General features: G+C 38.3%; 2 protein-coding genes across 9 annotated transcripts in view; both read right to left on the bottom strand.

Moving 5' to 3' along the window:
- LOC135687525 (alpha-2-macroglobulin) overlaps positions 1–26,697 on the bottom strand; it is a 51,395-nt gene extending 24,698 nt beyond the window's left edge. For 5 of the 8 annotated variants that reach the window (XM_065204107.2, XM_065204101.2, XM_065204102.2 and 2 more), the window contains exons 1-19: positions 26,544–26,697; positions 21,472–21,555; positions 20,828–20,988; positions 20,431–20,456; positions 19,292–19,484; positions 18,767–18,819; positions 17,955–17,975; positions 17,291–17,342; positions 16,507–16,580; positions 16,014–16,053; positions 15,619–15,703; positions 14,902–15,022; positions 13,229–13,456; positions 12,285–12,455; positions 11,520–11,660; positions 11,112–11,189; positions 10,018–10,758; positions 9,481–9,630; positions 7,815–7,943 (exon numbers count right to left, since the gene is read on the bottom strand). In XM_065204107.2, coding sequence (XP_065060179.2) covers positions 7,815–7,943; positions 9,481–9,630; positions 10,018–10,758; positions 11,112–11,189; positions 11,520–11,660; positions 12,285–12,455; positions 13,229–13,456; positions 14,902–15,022; positions 15,619–15,703; positions 16,014–16,053; positions 16,507–16,580; positions 17,291–17,342; positions 17,955–17,975; positions 18,767–18,819; positions 19,292–19,484; positions 20,431–20,456; positions 20,828–20,988; positions 21,472–21,555; positions 26,544–26,587 — 2,592 coding nt within the window. In that variant the 5' untranslated portion in view covers positions 26,588–26,697. Of the gene's footprint in view, positions 1–909; positions 1,058–3,302; positions 3,439–6,278; positions 6,415–7,814; positions 7,944–9,480; positions 9,631–10,017; positions 10,759–11,111; positions 11,190–11,519; positions 11,661–12,284; positions 12,456–13,228; positions 13,457–14,901; positions 15,023–15,618; positions 15,704–16,013; positions 16,054–16,506; positions 16,581–17,290; positions 17,343–17,954; positions 17,976–18,766; positions 18,820–19,291; positions 19,485–20,430; positions 20,457–20,827; positions 20,989–21,471; positions 21,556–26,543 lie in introns of all 8 variants that reach the window. The other 3 variants (XM_089114265.1, XM_065204106.2, XM_065204104.2) reach the window with 3 other exon arrangements.
- LOC135687522 (uncharacterized) overlaps positions 26,697–27,610 on the bottom strand; it is a 56,379-nt gene continuing 55,465 nt past the window's right edge. The window contains exon 21 of the transcript XR_010516228.2: positions 26,697–26,822. The gene's annotated coding sequence lies outside the window, so the exon portion shown is untranslated. The remainder of the gene's footprint in view (positions 26,823–27,610) is intronic.

Genomic DNA, 27,610 nt, shown 5'->3' with positions numbered 1-27,610 from the left:
TTGTCCGATGTCGGGTGAACGACGAAGTATTAGAGACGGCAGTTTTGCTACCACAAGATACCGCTATCCAGGACAGTAACTAGAATTGAAATAACAACACAATGCCACCTGAAGAAGCTGCAAATGAAGACTCCTGGAGTGGGCAATAAGCATTGATCTGTTACGAGTAACCAAGACCATGAGCAAACAGCGTGATGGAGAGGCTGACACTCGCGCAGAATGTTACTTAGGCAAAGGATTCTACCAAGCATCAAACGCCAAGGGTGAAAGGTTGCTGCCTGGAACAACAGTAAGAGATGGTCATTATGCGAGCACGTTTTCCATAGGTACAGACTATGCACTGGAATTTTAAGGCAACGAATACTTCATCCCGGCCCCCTAATTTATATACAGAAATAGAGATTGCAACTAGAGCCAGCGATCGGATGCTCTGTACGATTGGATTGGTCGTTCTTGCAGTCTGTAAACAGGGCCCCCATCTATGTTTCATTTCCTTTGGTCCCTATATACCTTCCTTACGCCATTGGTTGTAGCATTGAAGAGTAAGAAGCATACTTTCGATGCATAGAGGATTTACAAAGGACTGCACACATACCAAAAAGGTCCTGGTTATATCATCATTGAATTGATCAACCTTGACATCGCACAACTGACGATGCAATTTTCAGACCTATAATAGTTTATTCCTTTAAAAACTCTTCTCGGTGCAAAATGACCATGAATTTCCCAAAAATTTCTGTTCCTAACTTCTAATCGTTAAGCGCTGGCACTTGTTCAACCTCTGATAACACCAAGTACCCTTTCGTTATAACCGTGCTTTCGTAAAAAGCTATCGCTTTAAAGCAGTTCGGTATAACCTACTGTTGTTTATCTAAGATTAAATTATTAAGTAAGCATACAGGTAGATACCTCTTTGCGCTGGCTCCGGTCCTCTTCTTGATTCAAAGACTGGTTCCCCAACCACATCATCTACCACCATATACGGCATTGCAATAGGATTGTTTGTACACGGTCGACTATCAACTACCAGGTTCGTAAGGAATACCATTCCGTTTTCCTGTTCAGTTTTGCATACATTAGAATAATTCTGTAGTCCTAGTGTCAGTCAAACCTTATGAAAAACTACAATCTCATGCAAGGTCTTCTTGATGCGTAAAAGAAGTTAGATCATGATATGGAGTCGAAGACTTGTCATGATATAGAGTAGAGTCTCGTCAACAGGGTCCTATGTTATATTTAATGAGACAAAGATGTCTGAGATGAAGATGTTTGAGATAAAGATGTCCAAGATAAAGATGTTCGAGATAAAGATGTTCGAGATAAAGATGTTCGAGATAAACGCTTTATGGAAATCACTTGTGCCTGATAGACAGGTTTTGCGGGACGAGCACCCTCCGTATCTCGGGCGCTTACGTCATAATTCGACGTGAATTTGCACGACGTGCTGCGTAAGTCTCGAAGAGGTAGGTGGCTTTCGAGAGAACATCGAGGTGGTTTTTTCAAAGTCTCAAGACTGCAAAACCAGTTTGCAAATGACAGGCGTAAGAATATGGATATGGGACTAATCAGTTGGGCCTGGAGAAGCTATGCATAAACGGTGGTTTTAGCGTCTGGAATACAAAAGGGAGCAAAAGAAGATGGGTACTGGTGATATCAAAGGCTTGTTTATTTGAGATATATAAAAAGCGGACACTTACACATGATTGAAAGACGTGAAACAGGCAAGTCAGCAAAGCCATAAAAATGAAGGCAGACTATTGGGAATCAAGACAACACTGAAACTTTTTTATCAGGAACATCCAAGAAACGAACGCAGTCAAGAACCGTTAAACAAAAAGCCAAGCAGATATGAAAAGAAAAAACAGATAAAATTATGTTCTGGAAAGTACTGTGAGACTTGCAAATTCTTCAACAAGATCAACGATAGAGGATTAGGCTTTTTTCACAGCCAAGACCCTCTCAGTCACAGTCATCGTAATTTGAGCCCCCCGCCCCCTCCCTCGCCCATCCCCTCCCTCGCCCCCTCGCCCCTCCCCTTTAGACCACAAAGACCGTTGAACTGTTTAAGGCTTCTCAACTTCTAGAGCGACATCTGTTATCATCTAGATCATCTTTCGTGACCGCATGACAAATCCTCCTATCAATGGACATTTTTCTAAAAATGGCATCATCAATAAAACGAAAACTTCAAAAAAATCTCTCCAAGTGAGCTGCCATTTCTATAAATCTCCAACCCCACCACGTTAAATTCACCTATCAGTGTTTGCGTGCCAAAGTTAAACTGGGTCGATCCCAAATCGGCGATCATACTGTATTTGGACGAAATATGGTAAAGTGGGTTTGTTCAGGGCTTCTTTAACCCGAATTTTTTTGTTGAACAGGACATGCATCATTTGGAAACCAAGTCATCCCTGTACTCACCCAACTAGCGATTGTGTGCGCGTGTGCGTGTGCGTGTGCGTGTGCGTGTGCGTGTGCGTGTGCGTGCGTGTGCATGTGCGTTTGCATATTTGCATCTAAGTATGTATTTGCAAGCTGGGACGTGTTCATATGAGCGTATCGACTTTCGAGTGGGGGATTCTTTCCATAGAAATAATATATGACAGTACCTAGCATATGTGCGGACGGGTATTCACAATTGTATTGGAAAAAGCTGTAAGACGTTTTATAGACTCTCTAATTCATTTTAAAGCCAGTGTTTTTACCTTGCCCAGCACCTTAACTTGCTTTTGTATATATTTCTTTTCGAGTTATTGTTGTCTATACACATGCCAATACGTATACCATGTGGGTATGCCAGTTATTAGAAACGTTGACAAAATATTTTTTTTCGTGATACCGGCAGTATGCTTAGACGCGACTCCTCTTACAAGTTTTTCGTACAAGAGCGAGCCAGAACGCCAGTGCGCAAGACTGGATGCCTCTAAAAACACTATATTCACGTTTGTTTATTTTAATACACCTTTTCCAGTTCCGTACTTTCAGTTCAAATACCCTGCTTCTGGACTATTTAAAAAAGCACGCGGTCTAAATTCTGAAACCTAGCATAGTCACAGTTTAAATAAAAACTTGGCCATTACGATAAGCAGATGATTCTTCTTGCGCTATGGTTTTTGGTTATCAACTATTCCATTCTCGCAGGTTCTTTCCTCATACCGAGAAAAACCTATACCATTTCTCTTTCGAGTTCTCTTTCCAACTTGGCAGACTTTCCTATTACCTATAGCAAGCATTTGATAAAAGTTTTTTCCTAAGATATCTTAATGAATACGAGCATCAATACAACACAAATTTGTTCATACCTGTTTGCCCTGAAAAACCTCTTGGGCCTCCAGTAGGATCTTCCATTAACATAAATGCCACTGGAAAAGGGCCGTGTGATTCTTCACAAGGTCGGCTATCTACCCATAAATTTGTCAAAAACAGCATACCATTTTCCTGTTTACAAGTTTCAAAAATGAGAATAGTTTGCTAGCATTCACATCTTCAACTAAACTCTATTTATGATGCCTTGCACTTGGCATGGATAAGGCATGAAGAGATAGTGCCAGGCCAATGCGTAGGAAATTGTATAGGTTTATCAATGGCACTGGCAAATAAAAAGGGCTCTTGTCCCTGTGTCAGTGGAGCCGTGGAGGAGGGGTCCAGGGGGGCTCAGCCCCTTAACAAGTGAGTTCATATCTGGTTGGATGAATTCTGTGTTGGCAACCCTTAATTATACTATACATTTATCATCAGTGAGCAATTTCTTATCAGTCTTTAAGTTATCGAATAGTTTAAATGATTTCTTTACACAACACAAAATCTGTAACACAACTGCAAGTACATTGGATGTGTTAAAGGTGTGGTCATGGGTGTGGCCTTTTGAACTTGAGATTATGTTGTCACAAATGCAAGTGCATCCATTGAATGTAGATACTCTTTTGACATATAGAAGCACGTCCCTTGTATCTATTTAATTCCATCATTGAACAAACTGTGTGTGAAGAGATGCTAGTGGATGCGTATTCTTATCACAAAGTTACCACAATAATAGCAGTCAAAAACAGTCAAACCTAGTGTCAGTCAAACCTTATGAAAAACTACAATCTCATGCAAGGTCTTCTTGATGCGTAAAAGAAGTTAGATCATGATATGGAGTCGAAGACTTGTCATGATATAGAGTAGAGTCTCGTCAACAGGGTCCTATGTTATATTTAATGAGACAAAGATGTCTGAGATGAAGATGTTTGAGATAAAGATGTCCAAGATAAAGATGTTCGAGATAAAGATGTTCGAGATAAAGATGTTCGAGATAAACGCTTTATGGAAATCACTTGTGCCTGATAGACAGGTTTTGCGGGACGAGCACTCTCCGTATCTCGGGCGCTTACGTCATAATTCGACGTGAATTTGCACGACGTGCTGCGTAAGTCTCGAAGAGGTAGGTGGCTTTCGAGAGAACATCGAGGTGGTTTTTTCAAAGTCTCAAGACTGCAAAACCAGTTTGCAAATGACAGGCGTAAGAATATGGATATGGGACTAATCAGTTGGGCCTGGAGAAGCTATGCATAAACGGTGGTTTTAGCGTCTGGAATACAAAAGGGAGCAAAAGAAGATGGGTACTGGTGATATCAAAGGCTTGTTTATTTGAGATATATAAAAAGCGGACACTTACACATGATTGAAAGACGTGAAACAGGCAAGTCAGCAAAGCCATAAAAATGAAGGCAGACTATTGGGAATCAAGACAACACTGAAACTTTTTTATCAGGAACATCCAAGAAACGAACGCAGTCAAGAACCGTTAAACAAAAAGCCAAGCAGATATGAAAAGAAAAAACAGATAAAATTATGTTCTGGAAAGTACTGTGAGACTTGCAAATTCTTCAACAAGATCAACGATAGAGGATTAGGCTTTTTTCACAGCCAAGACCCTCTCAGTCACAGTCATCGTAATTTGAGCCCCCCGCCCCCTCCCTCGCCCATCCCCTCCCTCGCCCCCTCGCCCCTCCCCTTTAGACCACAAAGACCGTTGAACTGTTTAAGGCTTCTCAACTTCTAGAGCGACATCTGTTATCATCTAGATCATCTTTCGTGACCGCATGACAAATCCTCCTATCAATGGACATTTTTCTAAAAATGGCATCATCAATAAAACGAAAACTTCAAAAAAATCTCTCCAAGTGAGCTGCCATTTCTATAAATCTCCAACCCCACCACGTTAAATTCACCTATCAGTGTTTGCGTGCCAAAGTTAAACTGGGTCGATCCCAAATCGGCGATCATACTGTATTTGGACGAAATATGGTAAAGTGGGTTTGTTCAGGGCTTCTTTAACCCGAATTTTTTTGTTGAACAGGACATGCATCATTTGGAAACCAAGTCATCCCTGTACTCACCCAACTAGCGATTGTGTGCGCGTGTGCGTGTGCGTGTGCGTGTGCGTGTGCGTGTGCGTGTGCGTGTGCGTGCGTGTGCATGTGCGTTTGCATATTTGCATCTAAGTATGTATTTGCAAGCTGGGACGTGTTCATATGAGCGTATCGACTTTCGAGTGGGGGATTCTTTCCATAGAAATAATATATGACAGTACCTAGCATATGTGCGGACGGGTATTCACAATTGTATTGGAAAAAGCTGTAAGACGTTTTATAGACTCTCTAATTCATTTTAAAGCCAGTGTTTTTACCTTGCCCAGCACCTTAACTTGCTTTTGTATATATTTCTTTTCGAGTTATTGTTGTCTATACACATGCCAATACGTATACCATGTGGGTATGCCAGTTATTAGAAACGTTGACAAAATATTTTTTTTCGTGATACCGGCAGTATGCTTAGACGCGACTCCTCTTACAAGTTTTTCGTACAAGAGCGAGCCAGAACGCCAGTGCGCAAGACTGGATGCCTCTAAAAACACTATATTCACGTTTGTTTATTTTAATACACCTTTTCCAGTTCCGTACTTTCAGTTCAAATACCCTGCTTCTGGACTATTTAAAAAAGCACGCGGACTAAATTCTGAAACCTAGCATATTGTCACAAAGTCACAGTTTAAATAAAAACGTAGCCATTACGATAAGCAGTTGATTCTTCTTGCGCTATGGTTTTTGGTTATCAACTATTCCTTTCTCGCAGGTTCTTTCCTGATACCGAGAAAAACCTATACCATTTCTCTTTCGAGTTCTCTTTCCAACTTGGCAGACTTTCCAATTACCTATAGCAAGCATTTGATAAAAGTTTTTTCCTAAGATATCTTAATGAATACGAGCATCAATACAACACAAGTTTGTTCATACCTGTTTCCTCTGAAAAGTCTATTTGGCCTCCATTAGGTTCTTCCATTAACATAAAATCCAGTGGAAAAGAGCCGTGTGATTCTTCACAAGGTCGGCTATCTACCCATAAATTTGTCAAAAACAGCATACCATTTTCCTGTTTACAAGTTTCAAAAATGAGAATAGTTTGCTAGCATTCACATCTTCAACTAAACTCTATTTATGATGCCTTGCACTTAGCATGGATAAGGCATGAAGAGATAGTGCCAGGCCAATGCGTAGGAAATTGTATAGGTTTATCAATGGCACTGGCAAATAAAAAGGGCTCTTGTCCCTGTGTCAGTGGAGCCGTGGAGGAGGGGTCCAGGGGGGCTCAGCCCCTTAACAAGTGAGTTCATATCTGGTTGGATGAATTCTGTGTTGGCAACCCTTAATTATACTATACATTTATAATCAGTGAGCAATTTCTTATCAGTCTTTAAGTTATCGAATAGTTTAAATGATTTCTTTACACAACACAAAATCTGTAACACAACTGCAAGTACATTGGATGTGTTAAAGGTGTGGTCATGGGTGTGGCCTTTTGAACTTGAGATTATGTTGTCACAAATGCAAGTGCATCCATTGAATGTAGATACTCTTTTGACATATAGAAGCACGTCCCTTGTATCTATTTAATTCCATCATTCAACAAACAGTGTGTGAAGAGATGCTAGTGGATGCGTATTCTTATCACAAAGTTACCACAATAATAGCAGTCAAAAACAGTTCCAATAAAACTGCACTGCCACTTTCAGAAGCATCTCAATCAAAAATGTTGTACTTAGGATAAAAAGACACAACAGCCAAGATCATTGGCACCATAGCAGCCAAATGAACGGCTTACATGCGTGATAGAAAGCACAAGAAGATTCGTGAATGCATGTTCAGCTTTTGAAGGGTGGGTGTTTTTAGCTTTGTGGAGATAGTGGAGGCGTGATGGCACGGTTGAAAGTCGTTGGAATCAATTAAAATGGAAGAGGCTAGTGTTATCAAGGGTAAAAAGAGGGTTAGGGTTAACAAACTATCGGGTGTGTGTACGTTTTTGAATATAACATAAGATAATACATTGAGAATAAGTTGTATGAAGTGTGTATGACTGATAAAGATAACTGGAGGAGCGAACACTAAATAGAACATAAATTAGATCATGCATAAATATCTAAGCGAAATAGTTATAAAATGGTTTATGTTTTAACAGATAAAATAGCAGGAAATCTTTTAAGTTATCAAAAATTTTAACAAAAATGGCATGCGTAACTTAATTTGCATTTTATAACAGTTATATTTAAGAAAAATGAAAGGCTGCATATACAAGTCGCTTTCGCCTTCTCTTTTGAAATGTTTGTATCAATAAACGTGTCCCTTTGGGGGAATTAATTGTTCTGGTGAACATTTTCGTTTTACCGCTTTGCAAAGATTCAACAAAAAAATTTGGCAAGCATGTTAAGAAGAAATTCGCGTAACTGAGCATGAAATAGTGCAGATCTCACATAGAATGTAAATGAAAAAACTTACATTAAAAGCCTTCTGCGAATCAACATATTCTGTTTCCGAATAATGCCACCAATAATATCCACTGCCGCATCTTTGGTTATTATCAAGGTGGCCTGGGCCAACATCAAGATCTTTTAGAATTTGCGAAACCTAGAAAAATTCAATAACTATGAATAATCTACAATATGAAAACGGGGCAAACTGGGAAATAATAAGGAAACATAACAGAAAGTTTTTGATTGCTTTAAAGGTCAATGTAAAATGGTTACGGCCATAGTGACAGGAACAGAGATCTTAGATTTTCCTTAAACATGGTAAACAAACTTATTTTGCGTTACCAAGAAAAGAAAAACATCCAAATAAGCTCTAAGCTGATTATTAGAAAAACTTTGTGTTAGTTACAACGAAAAGGTTAAAGGTTTGCTAAAAATTTTAAAAAGTAACTTTGTACTGCCTAGAAAAGTCGCACAAAAAAAGGAAATTTTGGTTAAAGATCCAATTAATCTAATTCACTAAAGAAATTCAAGAGCCAATGACCGATACGAGACAAGGGTCGATAAGAGCCAACAGAAAAAGTTCGATTGATTGATAAGACCGGGTGGATTACAAATAAAATATATTTTGTTATTTTTCAGAATGAAAGAATCTTGCATGCTTTACAACTTTCTAAGACCCTGTTCACCGATACCGGATTCATTTCGTATCGGATCGCTTTCCACATCGGATAGGCCTTCTGTTCACAAGATGACGCTTGAATCCGATACGATCCGTATCGTTTTTGCGGAGTCAAACCATTCCGCTGTGAATGTGGAATGGAATCATATCGGATCGCTTTTGAGCTAGTGTGAACGCATGAATCCGATACGGTTTCGCTTCAGAACCCCTGTTTCGAAAAGGCAGCTTCGTTCTCGGGGTTTTTAAAAACAGCTTGGCACTCTTTTCAAGACACAAAATGACAGTGGATCGCAGTTACACAATAAATATGTTCCTTGCGATGATGATGAGCTTCACAAGATTAATGCAAAGAAAATTAGATTGACTAAAAATTTATTTCAAAATCCTTCTTCTTCAAAACAAAACAGCATATCAGTTATGTCACGTCAAAGAATGCATTTAATCAGAAAAAGAGCAAATTAACGAACAACATTCCACGTTGCCATGAAACTGCTTCAAGACATTGGATTTTTAGGAGCAGTGTTGAAGCGTAGCGTCATCATGTGAACAGTTGTGAATCCGATACAAAATGAATCCGGTATCGTGTGAACAGGGCCTAACTTGACGCAACACGCAATCAAAAGTCATACTCTGCTTTTAACTATATTAAAGTTCAAGACCGTGGGGAACGTTTCAAAACGAATCATAAAGGAAGCGAGTTTAAGAATTTTCTATTAGACACAGCACATCACTGATACGTGGGAACACTTGCAGCACTCTCCTAGATTTCAAAACATTTCCAATCGCTAGTAAAACCCTGGTAAGAATGAAACATTTCCATGGAGGAAGAACTTACGTGGCCCACTTGACTTTACGATCAATAAACAAGAAAAGTGAACAATGAAAGATTTCGGAACCAAAGACCGAAAAATATCCCCCTAACTGACTTAGCAACTGTCACTGGTTCAAGAAGTTTTGGATTTACTGCAACCTTTGGATTAAATTTAAAATCGCTAGTACTTTGACCTCATACCTGACTTGTTTTGACCTCATTTGCATTTGCGAGGAAGTGAACGCTCTTGTCCACAGCAGATATAGCAAAGATAGAGCCTGGTGAGGCCTTCAGGGACAGCTGAACTTTTGTTCCTGGGAGAACCTCCTCTTCACTGAATTTCATTGTAACCTAGCAATTACAAAAAAGCAATGAACTCCACAATCTCTATCACTTGAATGCAATATCACAATAACCAAATACATCCCCTTCGAAACCATGAAGATTAAAGACATTTGACACAAGTAAAAGTAGCTTACAGCCACTCGACCACAAGCGGTTGACCAATCAAATTGCGCACAGAGAAAAACATGTGAACAGTTTCCGCCTTTTTGCAAATCGGTGAAATCCTAGAGCAGCGCGCAGTGGTTTCATGTGAGCGGCTTTAGATACCTTTCTTGTGCGCGTGCTCTGATCAATTTGGCCGAAGTTATTTTTGGATTCGCTGTACTTATGCATGTCAAATGCCTTTAAGAATCCTCATTAGACAATAGAAATTAACAGATCGTTAGAACCTACCTTATTCGCAAAAGTGTCAGCAACATCCACAATGGTACTATCAGCCACGGTTTCACGGCCTCTTACATAGTAAACAAGCATTCTGCAAGATGGTGACATTTCTTGCCTTACTTTGAAGCTAATATCAAATGAGCCGCTAGAAAACGATGCTGGAAGTGGTGGCCTAGTTACTCGCTCTAATTTTCTTTCCCACCACCAAGGCAGTATGGTTGTCGGCTTGGGAGGGGTGGTTGTTTCTTCTGTTGTTCGTGGAACTGTCTTTGGCGTAGGACGGGAAGTCTTTGGCTCTGGACCGGCAGTCGTTGGTTCTGGACCGGAAGTCATTGGTTCTGGACCGGAGGTCGTTGGTGGTTCTAGATCAGCAGTCGTTGGTGGTTCTAGATCGGCAGTCGTTGGTGGTTCTAGATCGGCAGTCGTTGGTGGTTTTAGATCGGCAGTCATTGGTTCTGGACCGGCAGTCATTGGTTCTGGACCGGAAGTCGTTGGTTCTGGACCAGAAGTCGTTGGTTCTGGACCGGAGGTCGTTGGTGGTTCTAGATCGGCAGTCGCTGGTTCTAGATCGGCAGTCGCTGGTTCTGGATCGACAGTCGTTGGCTCTGGACCGGAAGTCGTTGGCTCTGGCATAGGAACTGATTCCTTTGTCGCGACATCAATATCGACTGATCTTCTAGCTCTAGAGCTGGCAGCAATGAACTCTGTTTTGACCATTCCTGAATGAGCGGCATAACCTTTGCACATCAACTACAAAGCAAAAACGACGTTGTGTATATGTCAATCAATAATAGGGAAACACTCTGAGAACATAATGACGAGAATGATTTCGCTGGATCAATTTACCAACATCGGTGGAGAAACATTTGATCTACTGTCATCAAAGACTGAGGCAGGTTTAACGTATTAAGAATCATCTTCGGGTCTGAAGGAAGATAAATTTTGCTTGCCTAATTTTCTAAACATGTAATAATGAAATTTTGCAGTGAAACAGGACGTAATGCACGTATCAATACTTTCAATATAGATATACAGCCTACAAAAAGTCATTTATTTTCAGAGCAGCTAAGTTACTAAAAGAGATCAATTAGTGTTAAACTCACTGTATAGTAAACATTACGCTCCACGGGCTTTGTATCAACTGACGTGTATTGAACCTTCACAGTTGCTTCACGACCAACCTTCAACAACAGAAAAAGCATTATGCCTATAACAAAATTTACTTCCTAAATGTTAGACTAAGCAATAAACGTGATAAGCAATAAACCCTTATCTATACTGTGTCGGGGAGTATGAAGTGTATATAAACATTCCAGAACTGCTGTATCTCAATAGATTCTCTGGGAAAAATGTTAAAAAGGGAAATTCCTAGTATATATAATATAGGGATATATATAATATAAGAAAAATTCGATGAATTACAGATCATTATTTTATGAAACAAAACAAAAAGCAGCAGCTGTTCCAAAGGCAATATCAACGATTTCTTTAAACATGAAACAATCTGTTACCTTGAATATTGTGTTCGGGTTTTCGATGCTTAGGTAGCTGTGAGAGGGAGAGTACCAAGCTTTGGAAGTATGATAGGCATCGCTATGCCTTTTGTAATCTTGGATGTGACTACCCACAATTTTTGGCCTTTTGTAAGATGCCTGCCAAAACAGAATAGTCATGGTCTATTTCGTTAATGATCCTCATTACTATTTACATTTCTCGTTACTCGTCACATTTTTCGTTACAGATTGTGATACGAACGGTTTACAGATAAAAAAGGCGCAAAACTTCATGCCAGTATAAATGTTAACCACGGGTGTAGAATACACGTTACTTAGAGGTATTCTAAAAAGATTACGTCACAAAAATCTACTTTTGACCTTCAACCTTATCACCTGACAGAGCACAATGAAATATACCTAAATATGCTACAAAATTTGCTGAGATCTGGCCATATGAAAACAGGGTTTAATTATCAAATCACTTCGATAATGAACCAGGCAAAAACTAAATACTGCTACTTCTATATACTACGTCTTTGGAGGCTAGTTTTAGTATTGCACTTACAGGTAAGCAACAAAGTTTCTATGGCAAATTTAATTTAATTTATCTAACCACAAAAAAACCATTTAACGTTGATATCAGAATTCTAAAAAATATTGCGTAAATCCAAGCCACGATAAAGTGAACATTGTTGAGAAAAAGTGCAAAGAAAATTAAAGTTAGTGCTATGGATAAACATAAGAATGACCATTAGAGAGATTAAGAAAAACAGTTCATACCCGGAATTTGACTTCTTTCGCATCGAATGGAATTTCAGGAAGGTGTATTTTTACTCTTCCGTTCTTTACAAATACGATCCCCTCAGTGATTACTTTGGACCATCCTGCGGTCACTTTTAGCTTGACTTTGAGGTTGTCAATTGGAGAACCATCTGGACGAGTGGCTTGAAGCTAGAAAATATACAATATTCAGATTGCAAAACAAGAACAAAAACTGCGGGCAGTACAGGGCTGAAGTAAGATTTAAATCGGCTTGGCAGTTGCAGTGACAACTGAATGAATGGACTGACATAAAAAGAACCTCCAATTAAAGATTTAAGTAGCATTCTTTGGTTTCTGACATAATCGCACTGCAAGCACCGATTCTCTGTATTGCCTTCAAAAAAGGTCCTGTTACATATTGCATGGGAATGACTTTAGTGACTCAAAGTATTTGGTGAATGAATCTTCGTAGTTTTGTGTAGATCATGACCTTCTCATCAACTTGCTACATTGCTCAGATCATTCTGCTAAAAAATTCTGCTTCATTACCTCTTTAGCAATGCATTATTCAAGAAGATTAACAGCAAAAGTCTCAAGCTAAGAACCAATTCAAATTTCAAATGTTGATGACTATGTGTTTGCAGCGCACACCAAAGATTGTAATCGCTGATCTCACAAGGCTGTCTCTCACGTCAGGGGTAGATAATTTAAAATATGCGCTGCCATCGGATCATAAAATTCCTGGATTCAGAATATACATGCCAAGCCCTTTTAAAAAATTTTCTCAAACAAAAATAAAAACAAATTTGATAATTTGCTTCACTAGATCAACCTTCAAGTCAAAATAGTTATAAAAAATGAGTATTGGAATGTCAAAACAAAGGCTTTTCTCTGAATAACAGCTTGGCTTCTGAGTATATTTATACACAGACATGCATATTGTGTAGTGTGGAAGTACATACCATCGCTTGAAAAGGAAGACCAGGCTTGAAAATTTCTGGTGTGCCATCGAAGGACAGCTTGACGTTTGTGTTTTCGACTTTGGACTTGACTTTTGTTGCATTATACTGAATACCAGTTGCTGTTTCTGTTACAGATGCCGCAAAAGAGAACGTTATTGAACTATATCCACTATACTGGTAAACCTTGAATTCGTTGAGGTTCACTTCAATCTGCTCGCATCCAAAAACCTAAAATAAAGCATAGAAAAAAAAATTGTTTACAGTTCGCGTACTAGAAGAAAATCTAATAGCTATAAAAAAGCTTATTAAGGCCTACTATCTATGAAGAATTAGCATAAAATTAATGTTAGGTTCAATGTTGAAAAAAATTTTAAAGGTATAATCATCTAAAAAACCTATTTTATATAATAAACTGTAATAAATATTTTACATAATAAACTGTCTCATAGATTGAGAGTTACTCCCAATATCTCTCAGTTACTAACCCTAACCCTAACCCTAACCCAACCCTAACCCTAACCCAACCCTAACCCAACCCTAACCCAACCCTAACCCTAACCCTAACCCTAACCCTAACCGTAACCCTAACCCTAATCTTTATTTACTTATTTACAATGATAGTTACTTCCCACTTAACTAGGTATCAAAGTATTCTTAAAACACACGAGGGTGTAGCATATTCGTTTAGTCATAAAAATAGAGTATTTTCTGTCAATGCTTTAAATGATCTTCTCCTTAACCTGCTTTCATACTTTCCAACATCTTAACGCAATTATATACACAGTCGAATGTCAGATGGGATAATCTTTCACCCCCCGCCCCCACTTTTTTCGAATACTTGTCGGAATATATTTGAATATCTGCCAATAACAATTAAAGGAGTCTGCATAGCTGAGAATTCAAAAGTAGGATATCGTGAAGTAGAATTTCATTTTGGAATTTTTACCATAACGTCTGAAAACACTTTGAAAATAGAAGTGATTCTTGATGTGCAAATTCTGTAAAATCTAGTCCATATTGACAGAGATGTTACTATGTAACGACTTAGGATTACTGCAGCTTTCGCTTGGTTGATAGAGTTAAAACCAAGACCAATTTACAATGATTTGATAAAGAAAGTTGTTCAAGTCCCTAACTCTGCATCAGTCAAAAGTCTTATCATAATTTAGAACTTTCTTCTACAGTATTACTCTTTCAGTTTAATTGAACAAAATTTTAAAAAATCTAAAAATAGATTGTCATCACTAACAATCTCTATATAGGCCCACCTATCTTATCACATATCCAAGAGGAATTGATATACCGTAAATACTCTTTTTCCCCTCTCGAAAAAGCCCCCTCCCCCGAATAGGCCCCCCGAATAGGCCCCCCTCAATTAGATGATTTTGCCATCTGAGGTTACCTTTGGCGTTGTATTGGATTACTTCAAAAATTCACACTTTTGGTAATAATTGATTAATTGCTCATATAGAAATTCCTTCTAAAATAAACGAGGTCTTTTATTAATGTAAACAATAATTTTGTAAGCCCCCTCTCGTATTAGCCCCCCCCCTCGTATAAGCTCCCATCCAAAAATATAAAAATGAATAAGCCCCCAGGGAGCTAATTCGAAGATTTACAGTAATTGAAGTTGTATTCAAAGACTTCAAAACAACAACAACAACCGTGTTTACCTTTCTGAGCACCACGACACAGGTGGAAGTGGCTTTCTTCCATACCCTATTATAATGGCCAGGAAACTTTGCGCAGATTTCTACCGCAATCAAACCAGCAACATTCTTGCCATAGGAATACCTTGATAAAAATGTTTTCATTAACATCTCTTGAAAGCTTCCATTTTCAAACCCAGTAAGAACTGAATTAATAGAATGACCGTACTGAAAAAGCACTATTCAACCCCCTGGATAGCTTGTGTAAATTCTGATGGTTCTACTTGATCCTTAAAAAGACGGAGGTTGTTAGAAGAAATGGGGACTAACTAAAAGGGCGTCTACAGTATCTTTATCAGCATCACTAAATTCAAACACCTGGAATTTATTAGCAGCGATTCGTCTAGTGCACATAAAAACAGAATACACATTCCTACAGAAATACCCTGGTTTTTTAATAGAAGAAAGTGCTAAAGCAAGGCATCAGTAGCGGACACCTGGAGGCGGTCGTTAGTCCCCCGAACATCATGGATGATAATGGTCTTCTGTTCTAAAACAATGACCTGACTTTATCAAAACATTAGGCTCCAGCACACCCCCCCCCCCCCCCCAATATTTGACCAAGTGTCCGCCCCTGCAAGGCATATGTCAGCCTTGGCCTTTTTAAAACTGACAGCTTCATAAACATTGCAAGCCACGAAATACTGTCTGTAGCAATAGATGAATTAGTTGCATACTTACTTGGCACAAACTTCGGCGTACACTTTTTCTTGTCCCAGTGCTATGTAGGGTGGTGGTTTTAATATGACTTGGAACTTTGGCAGCACTGAAAATACAGCAAAGACCATTAACTATGAATAGAGCCAAATAGACAATGTAACTTTTTTAGTCAGCTATTCTCAGGACTCATAAATGACGTTTGACTAAAGCAAAATTACGATGAATGAAAAAGCTCAATTCATCATTATGAATTTTAGTTGAAGTGTTCTTTGCGATATGTCCAAGGATTACTGCTTAGCGTTAAGCAGTATCACAAAGTAACATTCCATGGTATAGGGGCCTTAACATGACCGTCATAAATGAATGGATTACCAATTGTCAGGAACCTTTGCTGTACATACTTAAAATATACATACCATACTTTTCAACTTTGACTTGTACAGTCTTGGTAACACCCTATGACAAAGAATACTTCTATTTTAAGAAAGTGTCTAAAACAGAGGATGCCAAAGCTAGAAATTGTGTTTTGTGGGCCCTTAGCCTGTCATGTCAGACACATATTGAATTGGCATCAAACAATGCATCCATTGGTTTTTGAGTCATTGAATGTGGATTTGTGGAAAAGAAGAAATCTATGCAACTTGCTTAAGCATAATATTTCAGCGTAACCTTAGGTTTCCTTTGAACGACATTTCAAGAATTTGGCATATCTATCAGATACTTCGTAGCCAATCAAGAGCACTAGCAGAACCATATGAATATCGTAGACTTGTAGGGGGAGAGAGTGGGGTTCAAATTATTTAACAGGTCTTAAGGAAGGCTCGAGCCTAGCACCTAACCCGAATAATACCAGAAAGTTTGAGACTTAATTTAAATAGAAGCTGGACGTAAAACTCGGCAGATACTAACTTTCACAGTAGCTTGTATTTTCCAGATGCCAAGAACTGGTTTGATTGATAGTTTGAGTTTGAAGCTGGCGACACCTGTGAAAATGAAATACAGTTTGCATAAATAGCTTTAATTAATAAAACCTTGACCAAAGCAATGATAAAATTAACAAAAATGCCTAATCGGTCTAATTTTACGTATAAAACGACAATCCGGGGTGTTTTGTCTATGAAAAGATTGAAATATAGCGGGTTATATGTTCCAGGTCAAAAGACTCTGCAACGATACAAATAGACGTGAAAATATGAAGGCCAAGGTCATAGGTGCAACCTTGTGGAAGTTTCCTACAATTCAAATGGCCTACATACTATCAAGTTGCATTCAACTACATTAAAGTCAAGCTTGTCCTATCGTACAATCTCTTTCAGTTCTGAAGGGTTACTAGGCCTTTGATAGAATTCAAGAACAGTGCTCTCAAAAGAGCCAAAAGTTAAAAAACACTAGAAATGAAAAAGAAAGTCAGCAGAGGTATCATTCAGTCCTATCTAGATGTACGGAGTACACAATTTAGTCGAATATTCGGTTTAATAGCATAAGCTACTAAAAGAAATCACCGTTTACCGGTCTATCTTAAAGTGCTTGATGCAGTATAGGATGATCGCATTAAGCGTAAAACTCAGAGTAGCAACCCAGAACCGTCCTGTTCTGTACACCAAGTGTGTAAACTACTAAATAATTGGGGACATCTATTACAACGGATTTACTGGCTTTTACAAGGTGTAATAAAACTACTCCGCTCACTCACCGTTGTACAGTTTAACCTGCCTCCACTGCCTCATGAGTGATTGTGATGGGTTCTAAAGCGAAAAGGTTGTGTTAGCCCAACGCAATTCATTATAGAAAAACAGCTGAATTGCATCGAATATCTAAGCAGAATAGTCATTTAGAAATGTTATTTGAAGATGATTAGAACAGCCAGATACAAGGGTTCTAGCGCTTAGGAGGCTCAAGGGTGCTCAAGCGAGCTCAAGGGGGTTCAGAAGGACTCAATGGGGCTCATGGGTGCTCAAGGGGGTTCAAAAGCGCTCAGGGATGCTAAAGGGAGTGCAAGAGGGCTCAAGCGTGCTCAAAGGGCCTCAAGGGGGTCAACGAAGTTCAAAGGCGCTCAGGGGTGCTCAAGGAGGTTCAAAGACGCTCTATGGGGCTCAACGGGGGTTTAAAGGTGCTCAGGGGTGCTGAAGGGGTTTCAAGAGGGCTCAATGGGACTGAAGCCTCTTTTTTCATAGGACCCTTTAGTCATTATTCATAGCACCACACTCACACCCTCCTGCAATCTTTAAACAACTCTTTGCATGAAAAAGAGCATTCGTATTTTAATCCATCAACAACAATTCCAAAAATTAATGTTATTTCTGATTTCAGAAATTCAAAGCAGTTGACGGTTATGGAAAGATTAGGTCTATACTCACCAAGATAGACACGATAGAAATCTACAAAAACGAAAAAGATTTGTAATGAGCGTCTTAACCAATTAATGTTAGAAATTAATGAAAATTAGGCATGAAAAGATGGCATATAAACTAGATAATCTTTAAATGCTACCTTCTAATCTTTAAACTAGAAAATATTTTAATGATATCCTTTTATATATCTACTTATAAAATACAGTTATTTCAACAAAGGTAATGTTAAGACAACAGATAGGAACACAGAAAAAGCCAGCAAAACGATTTGCTAAAATAGTCTTGGTGCTTAGGAAATCCATGGAAGAGCTAGGGACAGAAATGCTCTTATAAGAAAAGATCGTTCTTTTTATGTTTTTTTAGAAAAAATCAAAAGATCCATCAGAATATGTTTATTGGCTATAAAAATGCGGAAATCAATTTGTAATTTTTTCTAAACAACTTCAATAATTATGCAAATAAGATCAGGGCTGCTGATATAGCTAAATATTGTTCTCAGGAAGGGGGGGCTTGTGCCCCCAGGAAAATAACGAAATCCTTAGTTACTCTTTTGTTTCTATGGTTTTCATATAATTTAAACCCCTCCAATAACTCATTTTTTCCTACGGTACCGAGTATCTCTCAGTTTTGAACTCAAACACACTGAAAGAGTAACAAAGAATTTGAAGAAGTCGCTTAAATGAGAATGGTAGCAACGTATGCTCGAGCTCTATTAAAAGCCAAATTCACGTTTTAGTATTACTTCCTGTCGACTGAGCTACGCCTTGTAAATATTTCACGATTCTAACAACTGCAATGTAGAGTTTAGGGCGACTTACTATTCCTTCGAGTGGCTTCAAATCACTGTCCACGGCTACAACTCTCATTTTCACTACAAAGCAAGGCAAAAAATTCAAAATATTGCCTTTCTGTTGCTCAGAGTACCAAAACATTAATCGTACACACACAATTTAAATTGCTAAAAAAGTCTCATGATTAAGATGTTTTGTACTCAACTATGAATGCGTAGGCGATAAAGACGATCGGTTTGGGGTTGTAATTCTAACAACGGGGCCTCTAAACAACGCCTCCTTGGGATAAAGGGGGCAAAGAAAGTGACAGCTGAACGGCCCTAAATTATAATTTGTCTCTTACAACCTTATAATATTACGAGTACAAGTACAAAATATCATACCAATATAATACTAGGTTTACCAATATGCCATGTCTCTGTTAAGTATGCTATGTCACCATTTCGCCGTGCTATCTCTTCAATATGTTAGTATTCAATATCGGCTTACGCTTTAACTAAAGATACACATACCATATTCAAGACAAAATCAGCCTATATAAAGATATCTTACTAGACTCTCCAGGCTTGTAGATGGGTCGGTCAGTTTGAATAAAAACTGTTGTGCTCGATCTCTGTATGTTGATCGATCCAGTTTTGTTTTTAAAGGTCCATATGGCATCTTCCGCAAGTCCATCGGTGCCAGCTGGGACATCAGCTCTGCCTTCAATTTGTACAATGGCCCAGCTTGGTGCACTGCTAGGGATCTGTGCAAGAGCAGAAAACGCCCTGTATAGCCCGTGGTATCTCAAGTATTAGTTGTTTGAACAACATTATAAGAACAAAAAGAGCCGTTCTGCTTCGGGGTAGGGCTGCTTCGGGGTCCCTAATAACAATTCCAGACAACAGACTTGTTATGGCCTAAGTGTCGGGTGATAGAATCTTCTGAGGGTTGTCATTGGTACGAATATGTAGGAGGACGTTCATCTCAATAAAAAAGGCACAAAGCAGCAGTGCAGGCATTGTAAGGAGAGAAGCCAGAAAATTGAATTTACATATCTTTAACATGCTTTAATAAGTATACTGTCTCCATTATAAATTGTTGAAAAAATAAGCCACCATTGAAGATTTTCTTACATGGATGCCAATCGTTTACTTTGTATATCTATATAAATATATCTATATATATAAAGGTGTGTTCTCAGAAAACCTACATATCTTTGATATTCATAATGGAAACATAAAGTTGAACATTCTGTCCGTTATAATTCCTATGCAAAGACCTGTGAATTATTTGAAGCCTAATATTGACTAATATTGTTCAAAGCCTAATATTGATTAATATTGTTCGGAGCCTAATATTGACAATCTTCATACATGTAATTATTGACATTGAAAATTGAAAAGCTCTTTTGTACTGTTTGTGAACATGTCTCATAAAGAGAGCAAAAAAACTTTGCGGCCAAATGATAAATAACCATGAGGTGGCCAATGAAACCAAAAAAATAGCCACACACAAACTCCACCTAATTTTCTTTGGTTTTTCAAAAGAGTGCTTCCAAAACAAGGACCAAATATTAGGAGGTGTGATAAACACCTTTCTGAAATAACAGTGGATGAATTATCAAAGTGGCTTCGAAAGGTTCTGGTGTTTGTTTGGCACTTAAGAAATTTCAAAATTACCCTAACACAAAGAATATGTTTGCCACTTACATTGATGACGATCTCAGTTAATACACCTACAATAGAAAATAAATAAATTAGAGAACATATGACGCAATCATTGATAGATCAATCAATCAGCTGAGGTAGACGAACAAGAGAGTATAAAAACATACTCTATATTTGTATGCTTACGATTTTATGCATTTGAATTGAGAACTTTTGTCATCTACGTGGTTAGTTTGTTGATACTAGAGTAAACTGAACGTCTGTGACCTCATCTAGAAATATTGGCCCTAACTACATAGCGGAGTATTGCAAATGAGTACTTTGATCTGACACCCCTCATCTACATCGGTACATTTGGTAGTTTTTAGCACCACAAGGGCACACAAAGAGTTAAAATAATAACTTAATGTAACCACGCTGGCGACAAAATAATGCTTACCTGGCTTAACAACACTTTTTCCTGCAACAATGAGGTCGTTGGAGCGGGTGCTCAGCAATTTGGCTTCCACGGTCACATCAAAATCAACATTCTGTGTGGTGACTAGCACTTTTTCTGCGACTCCGGCTCTTAGTACGCGTGGCATGTAAGCCAGGTAATGCCTTCAAGGAGACAGAACAGCTAAATCAGTTTTGTTAGGTCGGAAAATAGCACAATTCAAATCAGTAATTCGAGGACACTTATACAGCGGGGAAGCAAGTCGAGGTTATACTGTAGGGCACTTGTCAACGTTTACAAGGGCGTGGTCTCACGAAGTTTGCTGGGAGAAATCTTTCTGTAAGTGATAACAGAAGACAAGCATTTGATGTCACACCCAAAAACAACCAAGGCAACAGACGATGCTCTTCTGGGCAACAGTTTAAGGCAATCGACAGACACAAGAAGAAAAGGTTTCGTAAATTCGCAATCAAGAGAAATAGAAAACCCGACTACATAATAGCACTCACACACGCATTATTTGGTAAATACTTGGTTAAAGATGCCACTTTGGTAGCTGCCTTGAAAACGATGTGCCCATAGAAAAAGAAAAAGCACTTCATCCTATTAGATACAAATAAAATGCAGGAAATATCAAAGAAACTCACCAATTGCAGTGCACAAGTCTTGCTGCACTTGGTTTGAAACATTCGGTACCAGTGTTGAAAATTTTCTTGCCGCTTGCGATGATGCTTTTGAGAAAACACACAACTTTGATTAGGGGTGTGGCTTATTACATGGACATCAATCATATAGTAAATGGGCTCCAGTCTATAGCTCATCACTTTGGACAATATGCAGGGCCTGCGCCACGAATTTGAATCTGGGGGGCTAAGGCTAAAAATGTAGGGGGGCAAGGTTTCTTACCCCTGTTATTGCAGCTTTAAAACTACTTGCTTCGCAAAAAAGTGGGGGGGGGCAGGACCCCCCGTCCCCCCGGTGGCGCGGGCCCTGATATGAAAGAAAATTAAAGGCTGCAAATTTGGTGGGATGAGCTTTAAAACCAATAGTTTGTGCAGATTATCCTTTTAAAGAATTTGAAAAACACTAAAAACTCTTACGACTGGGTTACAAACCGGAATTAATAAGCTTACTTCTAATCTATAAAAACAATATACTAAATTTTCTAATAAGTGGTATCTTATTAAAAACGTAATGTAGATGGGTTTAACAAAGGTATGATAATGAATTCGTAAAAACAAAAATTAAAATTCGTTGATATACAATTCAAATAGACAGTTTCACCCCAGTGTGATCTTTCAGACATGAAGGAAACCACAGAATTTTCATTCCTTTGAAACTTTGGTCTTCAAAGCCAACTATCATTATACACAAGGTATCGCTTTTAAGCCTCAAAACGGGAGCTTAATTTTCCGTGGCATTCCCATCATCATGGTTGCCTATGAATATCTAGACGTCTTGCAAAGAAACGATTTCATGCAGGCCCGCCGGAGCCGGGAGACTTGATGGGCTGTAGCACGCCGGAGCCCCCAAACCCCCTTTTCTTGCTGAAGTATCACATCAAGTTTGTGGCACCAAAGATACACGTTTTTTATATAAAAATTTTTTTAGCCCAGCCCTCAGAATTTTTTAGCTATTTTCTAATTTCAGCTCTAAAATTTTCTTACACTTTCTTAATGTAAAATTGGAAAGTTTTACGTTACGAAACATGCGCAGTGATAGAGAAGATGAAATGCTATAAATATGCTATATTTCTTAAAAACCCTCAACGTCATACTGTATTTGTCGTTTCCTGTTCAGCACATTACTGTATTTTTTAAATATTTCACTCTTACACCACAACTTCCTTTGAAACTTTGAATATATAAATTTTTCAATTTTCTTAGGTTTCAAAGATCCAGTTCTGAACTTTCTTGACTTTATGAAGAACCGAGCACAATTTTTTTATAAAATACTTCTTTATAAAAAAAATGTGTAATGGTGGCAAACGGCCGTAAAAGTTTGCCAACTTGTCGAGAGCAAAAACCCCTCCTATCCCCTGTCCTAATTAGAAATGTGCTCTGCTACAGTTCCCATCCCCATGCCCTAATTAGAAATGTGCTCTGCTACAGTCTTGACAGAAGCAATATCGCATACTATTCTGTGGTGTACCTCGCAAATTCATAAAACGCTTGTCACTAAAGACAGTATCACATGGCGATATGTCGCAAGCACTGGCTTATTTATCACAAGAAAGAAAAATTGAAGTTACAAAATTACACGCAGGGAGGATGCAAGGATACTTCTTCAGTGAACAGAAGACAGTAACAATCAATACCAACTTACTAAAAGCATTGACTATGACAATAATTTGAGCTCGTGATAGTGATAATACTACACTCAGCAAACATGACCAGCATGGGAGCTGGCCCCTTCAAGCGACGAACAACTTCCCAAGTATTTCTTATCGAATGGAAAATGTTCAGTTTATTGGACAATCTATGCTGTATACACTCATTCTTTTATAGGAAACTGGCTATAAAAACCGAGTACTGGACAGTCGGTAAAAATTAAGAAACTTCAGCGCTCGAAGCAAAAAAATTAGGAAACTATTAAATCATGATAAAACTGAGAACAACGAAATTCTGTAAAACCCAAGAACATGACTGCCCTGATGGTCTAGAACTTAAGACACAAGCGATAAAGATATACTTTCCACATCTAAATACAACATCGGAACGGAAGCGAATCTCTTGACGTGAGAAAAATGGTCACAAACATTTCATAATATCATTCATGACATCATAATTAAGAAACTCTCAAGAAACAGTGAGTATTGAAATTTCCAGAACATTAAGAAACTGGAGTACAAAATCTCGACCGTTGTTTCTTATAAAAATGAGTGCATTCTACCTTTAGTTAAAACGCAATAAGCTTTGGTATGCACTCCGATCTCGATGTTGAGCAGAGGCTCTGAGAAATCAAATCTGATTTCACTGAGTCACCTCAAACTAGGATTTACAACAGAACTGTTTTCTTGGAACAGCCTCTCCCTCAGAAGCAGTCTTTTGTGCAGACTGCAAAATCTTAATCGAACGACGTTTGACCATTACAGATTTTGCAAAGAGTAATTAGTTCAGTATTCAGTGCTTAAAATGCCATGACGTTCTTTAAGAAGGACTAGGTTTTCGCAGCGCATCAATTGAACATTTATTTGTAAGGCACGTAGGCTGTGACAAAAAAGAATGTTAAAAGCACAGCATTTATCGATCACAAAACACATTTAACAGGCATAAATTTGGTAAAGCATGAATATGGCAGCAAAAACTTTTTTACTGATAAAAGGAAATCGTATTTGCAGATTTTATTCACCTCAGTCGGGCAGTTTCGGGGTGACGTCACCCTATAGACCAATTCGACTTACGGCCTCATTTTGAAAAAAATTTCAAATTATTTTGCACAAAATTTTTGACCTCAAATTCGGATAGCGAGCAATGATTTTAGTATACTTTGAAGTTTTCATTATTGTATTGCTCACGATATTGATTTTATGACGACAAAAAGATCAAAATTTTATAAGGGATTTGACCGTGATTGGCGACTAGGGGTGTAAAGTTTCCCCCCGAATGATTTTTTGCGGTCAAATCCCTTACAAGTTTTCAAAATTTATTTCTCCGTAAAATCTAAAATACAAGCACAAACAATATGTAAAATTGTATCCGGCCTAAAATTATTGTGATAAAACCAAATCTGAGCTTTAGAAAGTCGTATAATTAGGTTAGGAGAAATTTTCAAAACGAGGCCGTAAGTCGAATTGGTGTATTAAACCACTGATCTATAAAAAAGACTGGATCGAGCTTCCTATTGTCTTGAAACACCAAAGTTTGAAGCCCGTTCAATTTCAAAAGGAAGAGGGCCCCAAACAATAGCGGGAAGCCATTCCTCAAAACCAATACTTCAACGATATGGATACGAGAGAGCTGCAATGCTGTGTGTATGATTGCTGAAAAAGAACAAGGCCAAAGCAGCTGAAAACATTGCAAGGGGTGACAGAGAAGGCCGTCTCTTTGCATGGGCTGTTCTGGGGCCCTCTTCTCGGATGGCGACACTCTGGTCACATTAGAAGCTCGATCCAGTCTTTTTATAGATCAGTGTATTAAACCAATAGAGATAATCTCTATGATTAAACCATAGATTACCGTGGAAAAATTGGACGCTCGATCTCAAAGCTTCAGAGGCGTAGCTGGCAAGGAGTGCAGGAATGTGAGACTCCCTCAAACCTTCGCGACGTGCTCGGTAAATCTTCAGTTGGTCAGCAAAATCTTTAGCTGGTCAGTAAAATTACTTTACTTATCGATAGGTGACCAAATTTAAATTTTTTTCATGTATGTCTTCGTCGTTAGATTTAACTCTCCATGCCCCTATTCCGGAAGGTCAAGGTACACCTCTGCAAAGCGCCAGAGGGTCACCTCTCGGATATGGGCTTGTGGCCAGCCTTGAATTTCCACAGCCCGACAAATATGTTTTGGAAAACAACTGTACCGTTACAGGCGATTTTATTTTGTTTTTCTGCACGTTAAAAAAAAGCCTTTTTATTCTCTTTGAATCGCTAAACACTGTGATGTATTTCACATTATTCGAACAATAATGGTGAAATCAAAATACAAGCTTCGTGCCAGGCTCTGCACTGGACACCAACTGGTTTTGCTGAACATTAACTGACCTTAATTGCAGTTAACTTTTTGGCATAAACTGTTTACATCTAGAATAGGATTATATTTTTAATTGATCTCCTATCTATTGCTTAATAAAGTAAAATTGCTTATCGAAAAGGAGTATTGTATCTTTATCTGTGGGCAAAGGAACTGTCGACGTAACTATAAGAAAACAACTTACCGCAAAACTGGTAAACCCTTTTAAAAAAGGGTTCTGCGACAAATTTCTTAGAAATCCTGGCCCGACTGAAACACAGCCCCACATATTGTTCCACTTTTAGGGATTCGAGAGTGGCGGCCTAGACCTGGGCTCCAAGCCGCAAACCTTACTCGAGAGAAAAATCAACTATCGACTTAACATTTTTGTTTAAAAGAAACTCTGTGAAGCATAATCATACACAATAAGAATTATCTTATCAGAAAAAAACTCCTCAAACTTTCTGCTTTTAAGATTTTCTCAAAAAAACTTGCTCCAATTGGACAAAGTCTTTTTTGATCAGTCCCCTCACGCGAGCCTCCGAAGACAAATGGCAGGCTGTTTAGCCCTTTGAACAAAATCAATACTTATGAAGTTATATTAATGTCAAAAAAAACATTTCAGCAAATCAATTAATTACACGTTATTTCATTTAAGTAAGTTGTTCAAAAATCAATTATTAAATCCAAAATTACAATAAGAAAAGGCTATAGCAGGCGTAGCTGATCACTGTCGGGGGCGTGAAGATAAATCTTCGGAGAGACATGCGAGCTCTCTTTGTGACACCACCACGGGCTAACAAAGCTTCCTTTAATACTTCCTTTAATCTAGTGGATTTACTTTGTGTTGGTACTGAAATTTTAACGACCACCGTGTACTAGATTCTCCCATTTCAGAGTTGTTTTTCAAGGAATCATCTTCAACTACGTAATTCGATTGACATAACCATGAACTTTGCAAACCATGTTTGAAGAGAAATCATTTGTAAAGCAGCTATAATCAGGTACTAAATTTCTATTTCAAGTAGTTCAATAGAACACAGACTCACCATATGCAAGACAGCACCGCCAAGATCAGTCTGTTGCCCTCCATCTTTGCACGTTAGCGAGAACGGATGGCAAAGTTGAAGCGTTGGAAAATTTGTAGAAGAAACAATTGACGTATGTTGACAGTGTGTTGTAGACTTCCGGTTTTGATCAGGGGGTACACTACAAGCATTGACTACAAGGAAGTCGTTGATTCCAGTTGATGATTCGCAGTAACTTTTGCGCTCCAGTTCTCAGTTCTCTCTGAGATATGAAAGAATTATAGAGACAGATTATATTCCCTGTAATAGTTAAAAAAATGATTGAAATTAGAATGAAAGAATGAGAAAAATGACAAAGAATGCACAGTATTATAGAGAGACGGAGATTAGAAAAGTGATTTCGGTCTTTTAGCAATAGTTTCTGTCAAGGGGGCAATTTACTCCTGTAAACGGCTTACGAGTTTTTCAACAAAAAAGTGGATTTTCATTAATCTTCAAATAAAACGGATCTTCAAATAGAATTTCAATCAACGGTGTGAAAAGTTCTTTGATTACGAGATTTTCATGGAGTGAATTGTTCCTTGGTTTCGGTAATCTGATTTTTTTCTCTTTAATACACTCTTTTTTTACAAGAACCAGTAAATTCAGTTCAGGCTGGCTGTTCTTAATTTTTTCGAAAATCTGAGGCTGGATTGTTCTTAATTTGTTCTTAATCTAATAGGGTGTAAGCCATGCGAGTGCTAGCTTTTTCGCTCTAGGGAGGTGTTCAGGCCTCATTTGCCAACAAAGTGAGTGAGACAACCTTCCTTTGCCGAAAAATTTGAATATTCGACGAAAAGCACCCACACATGGCTAAAAATCCTTGTTTTTGAGAAAAAACGTTGTTCAAAATTGCATTTTGCAGAAGCTCATCCTCAGCTTGTTCTTAATTTGTTCTTAACTTTTGACCAATTTTGAGGCTCGTGTTCTTATAAAATTGTTCTTATAAAAAAAAGAGTGTAATACTCTGCGAGAATATTTTTCTTGAAACTTTTTCAACTGAGTATTTTTAAACAATTTCACATGAAAATTTGTGCATGTTATAAAAA

Source organism: Rhopilema esculentum, chromosome 20 (assembly GCF_057945365.1).
Source record: "Rhopilema esculentum isolate cy_ngs chromosome 20, ASM5794536v1, whole genome shotgun sequence".
Lineage (NCBI taxonomy): Eukaryota > Metazoa > Cnidaria > Scyphozoa > Rhizostomeae > Rhizostomatidae > Rhopilema > Rhopilema esculentum.
Note: the sequence above shows the minus strand (reverse complement) of the source record. Positions and strands in the feature narration are given on the sequence as shown.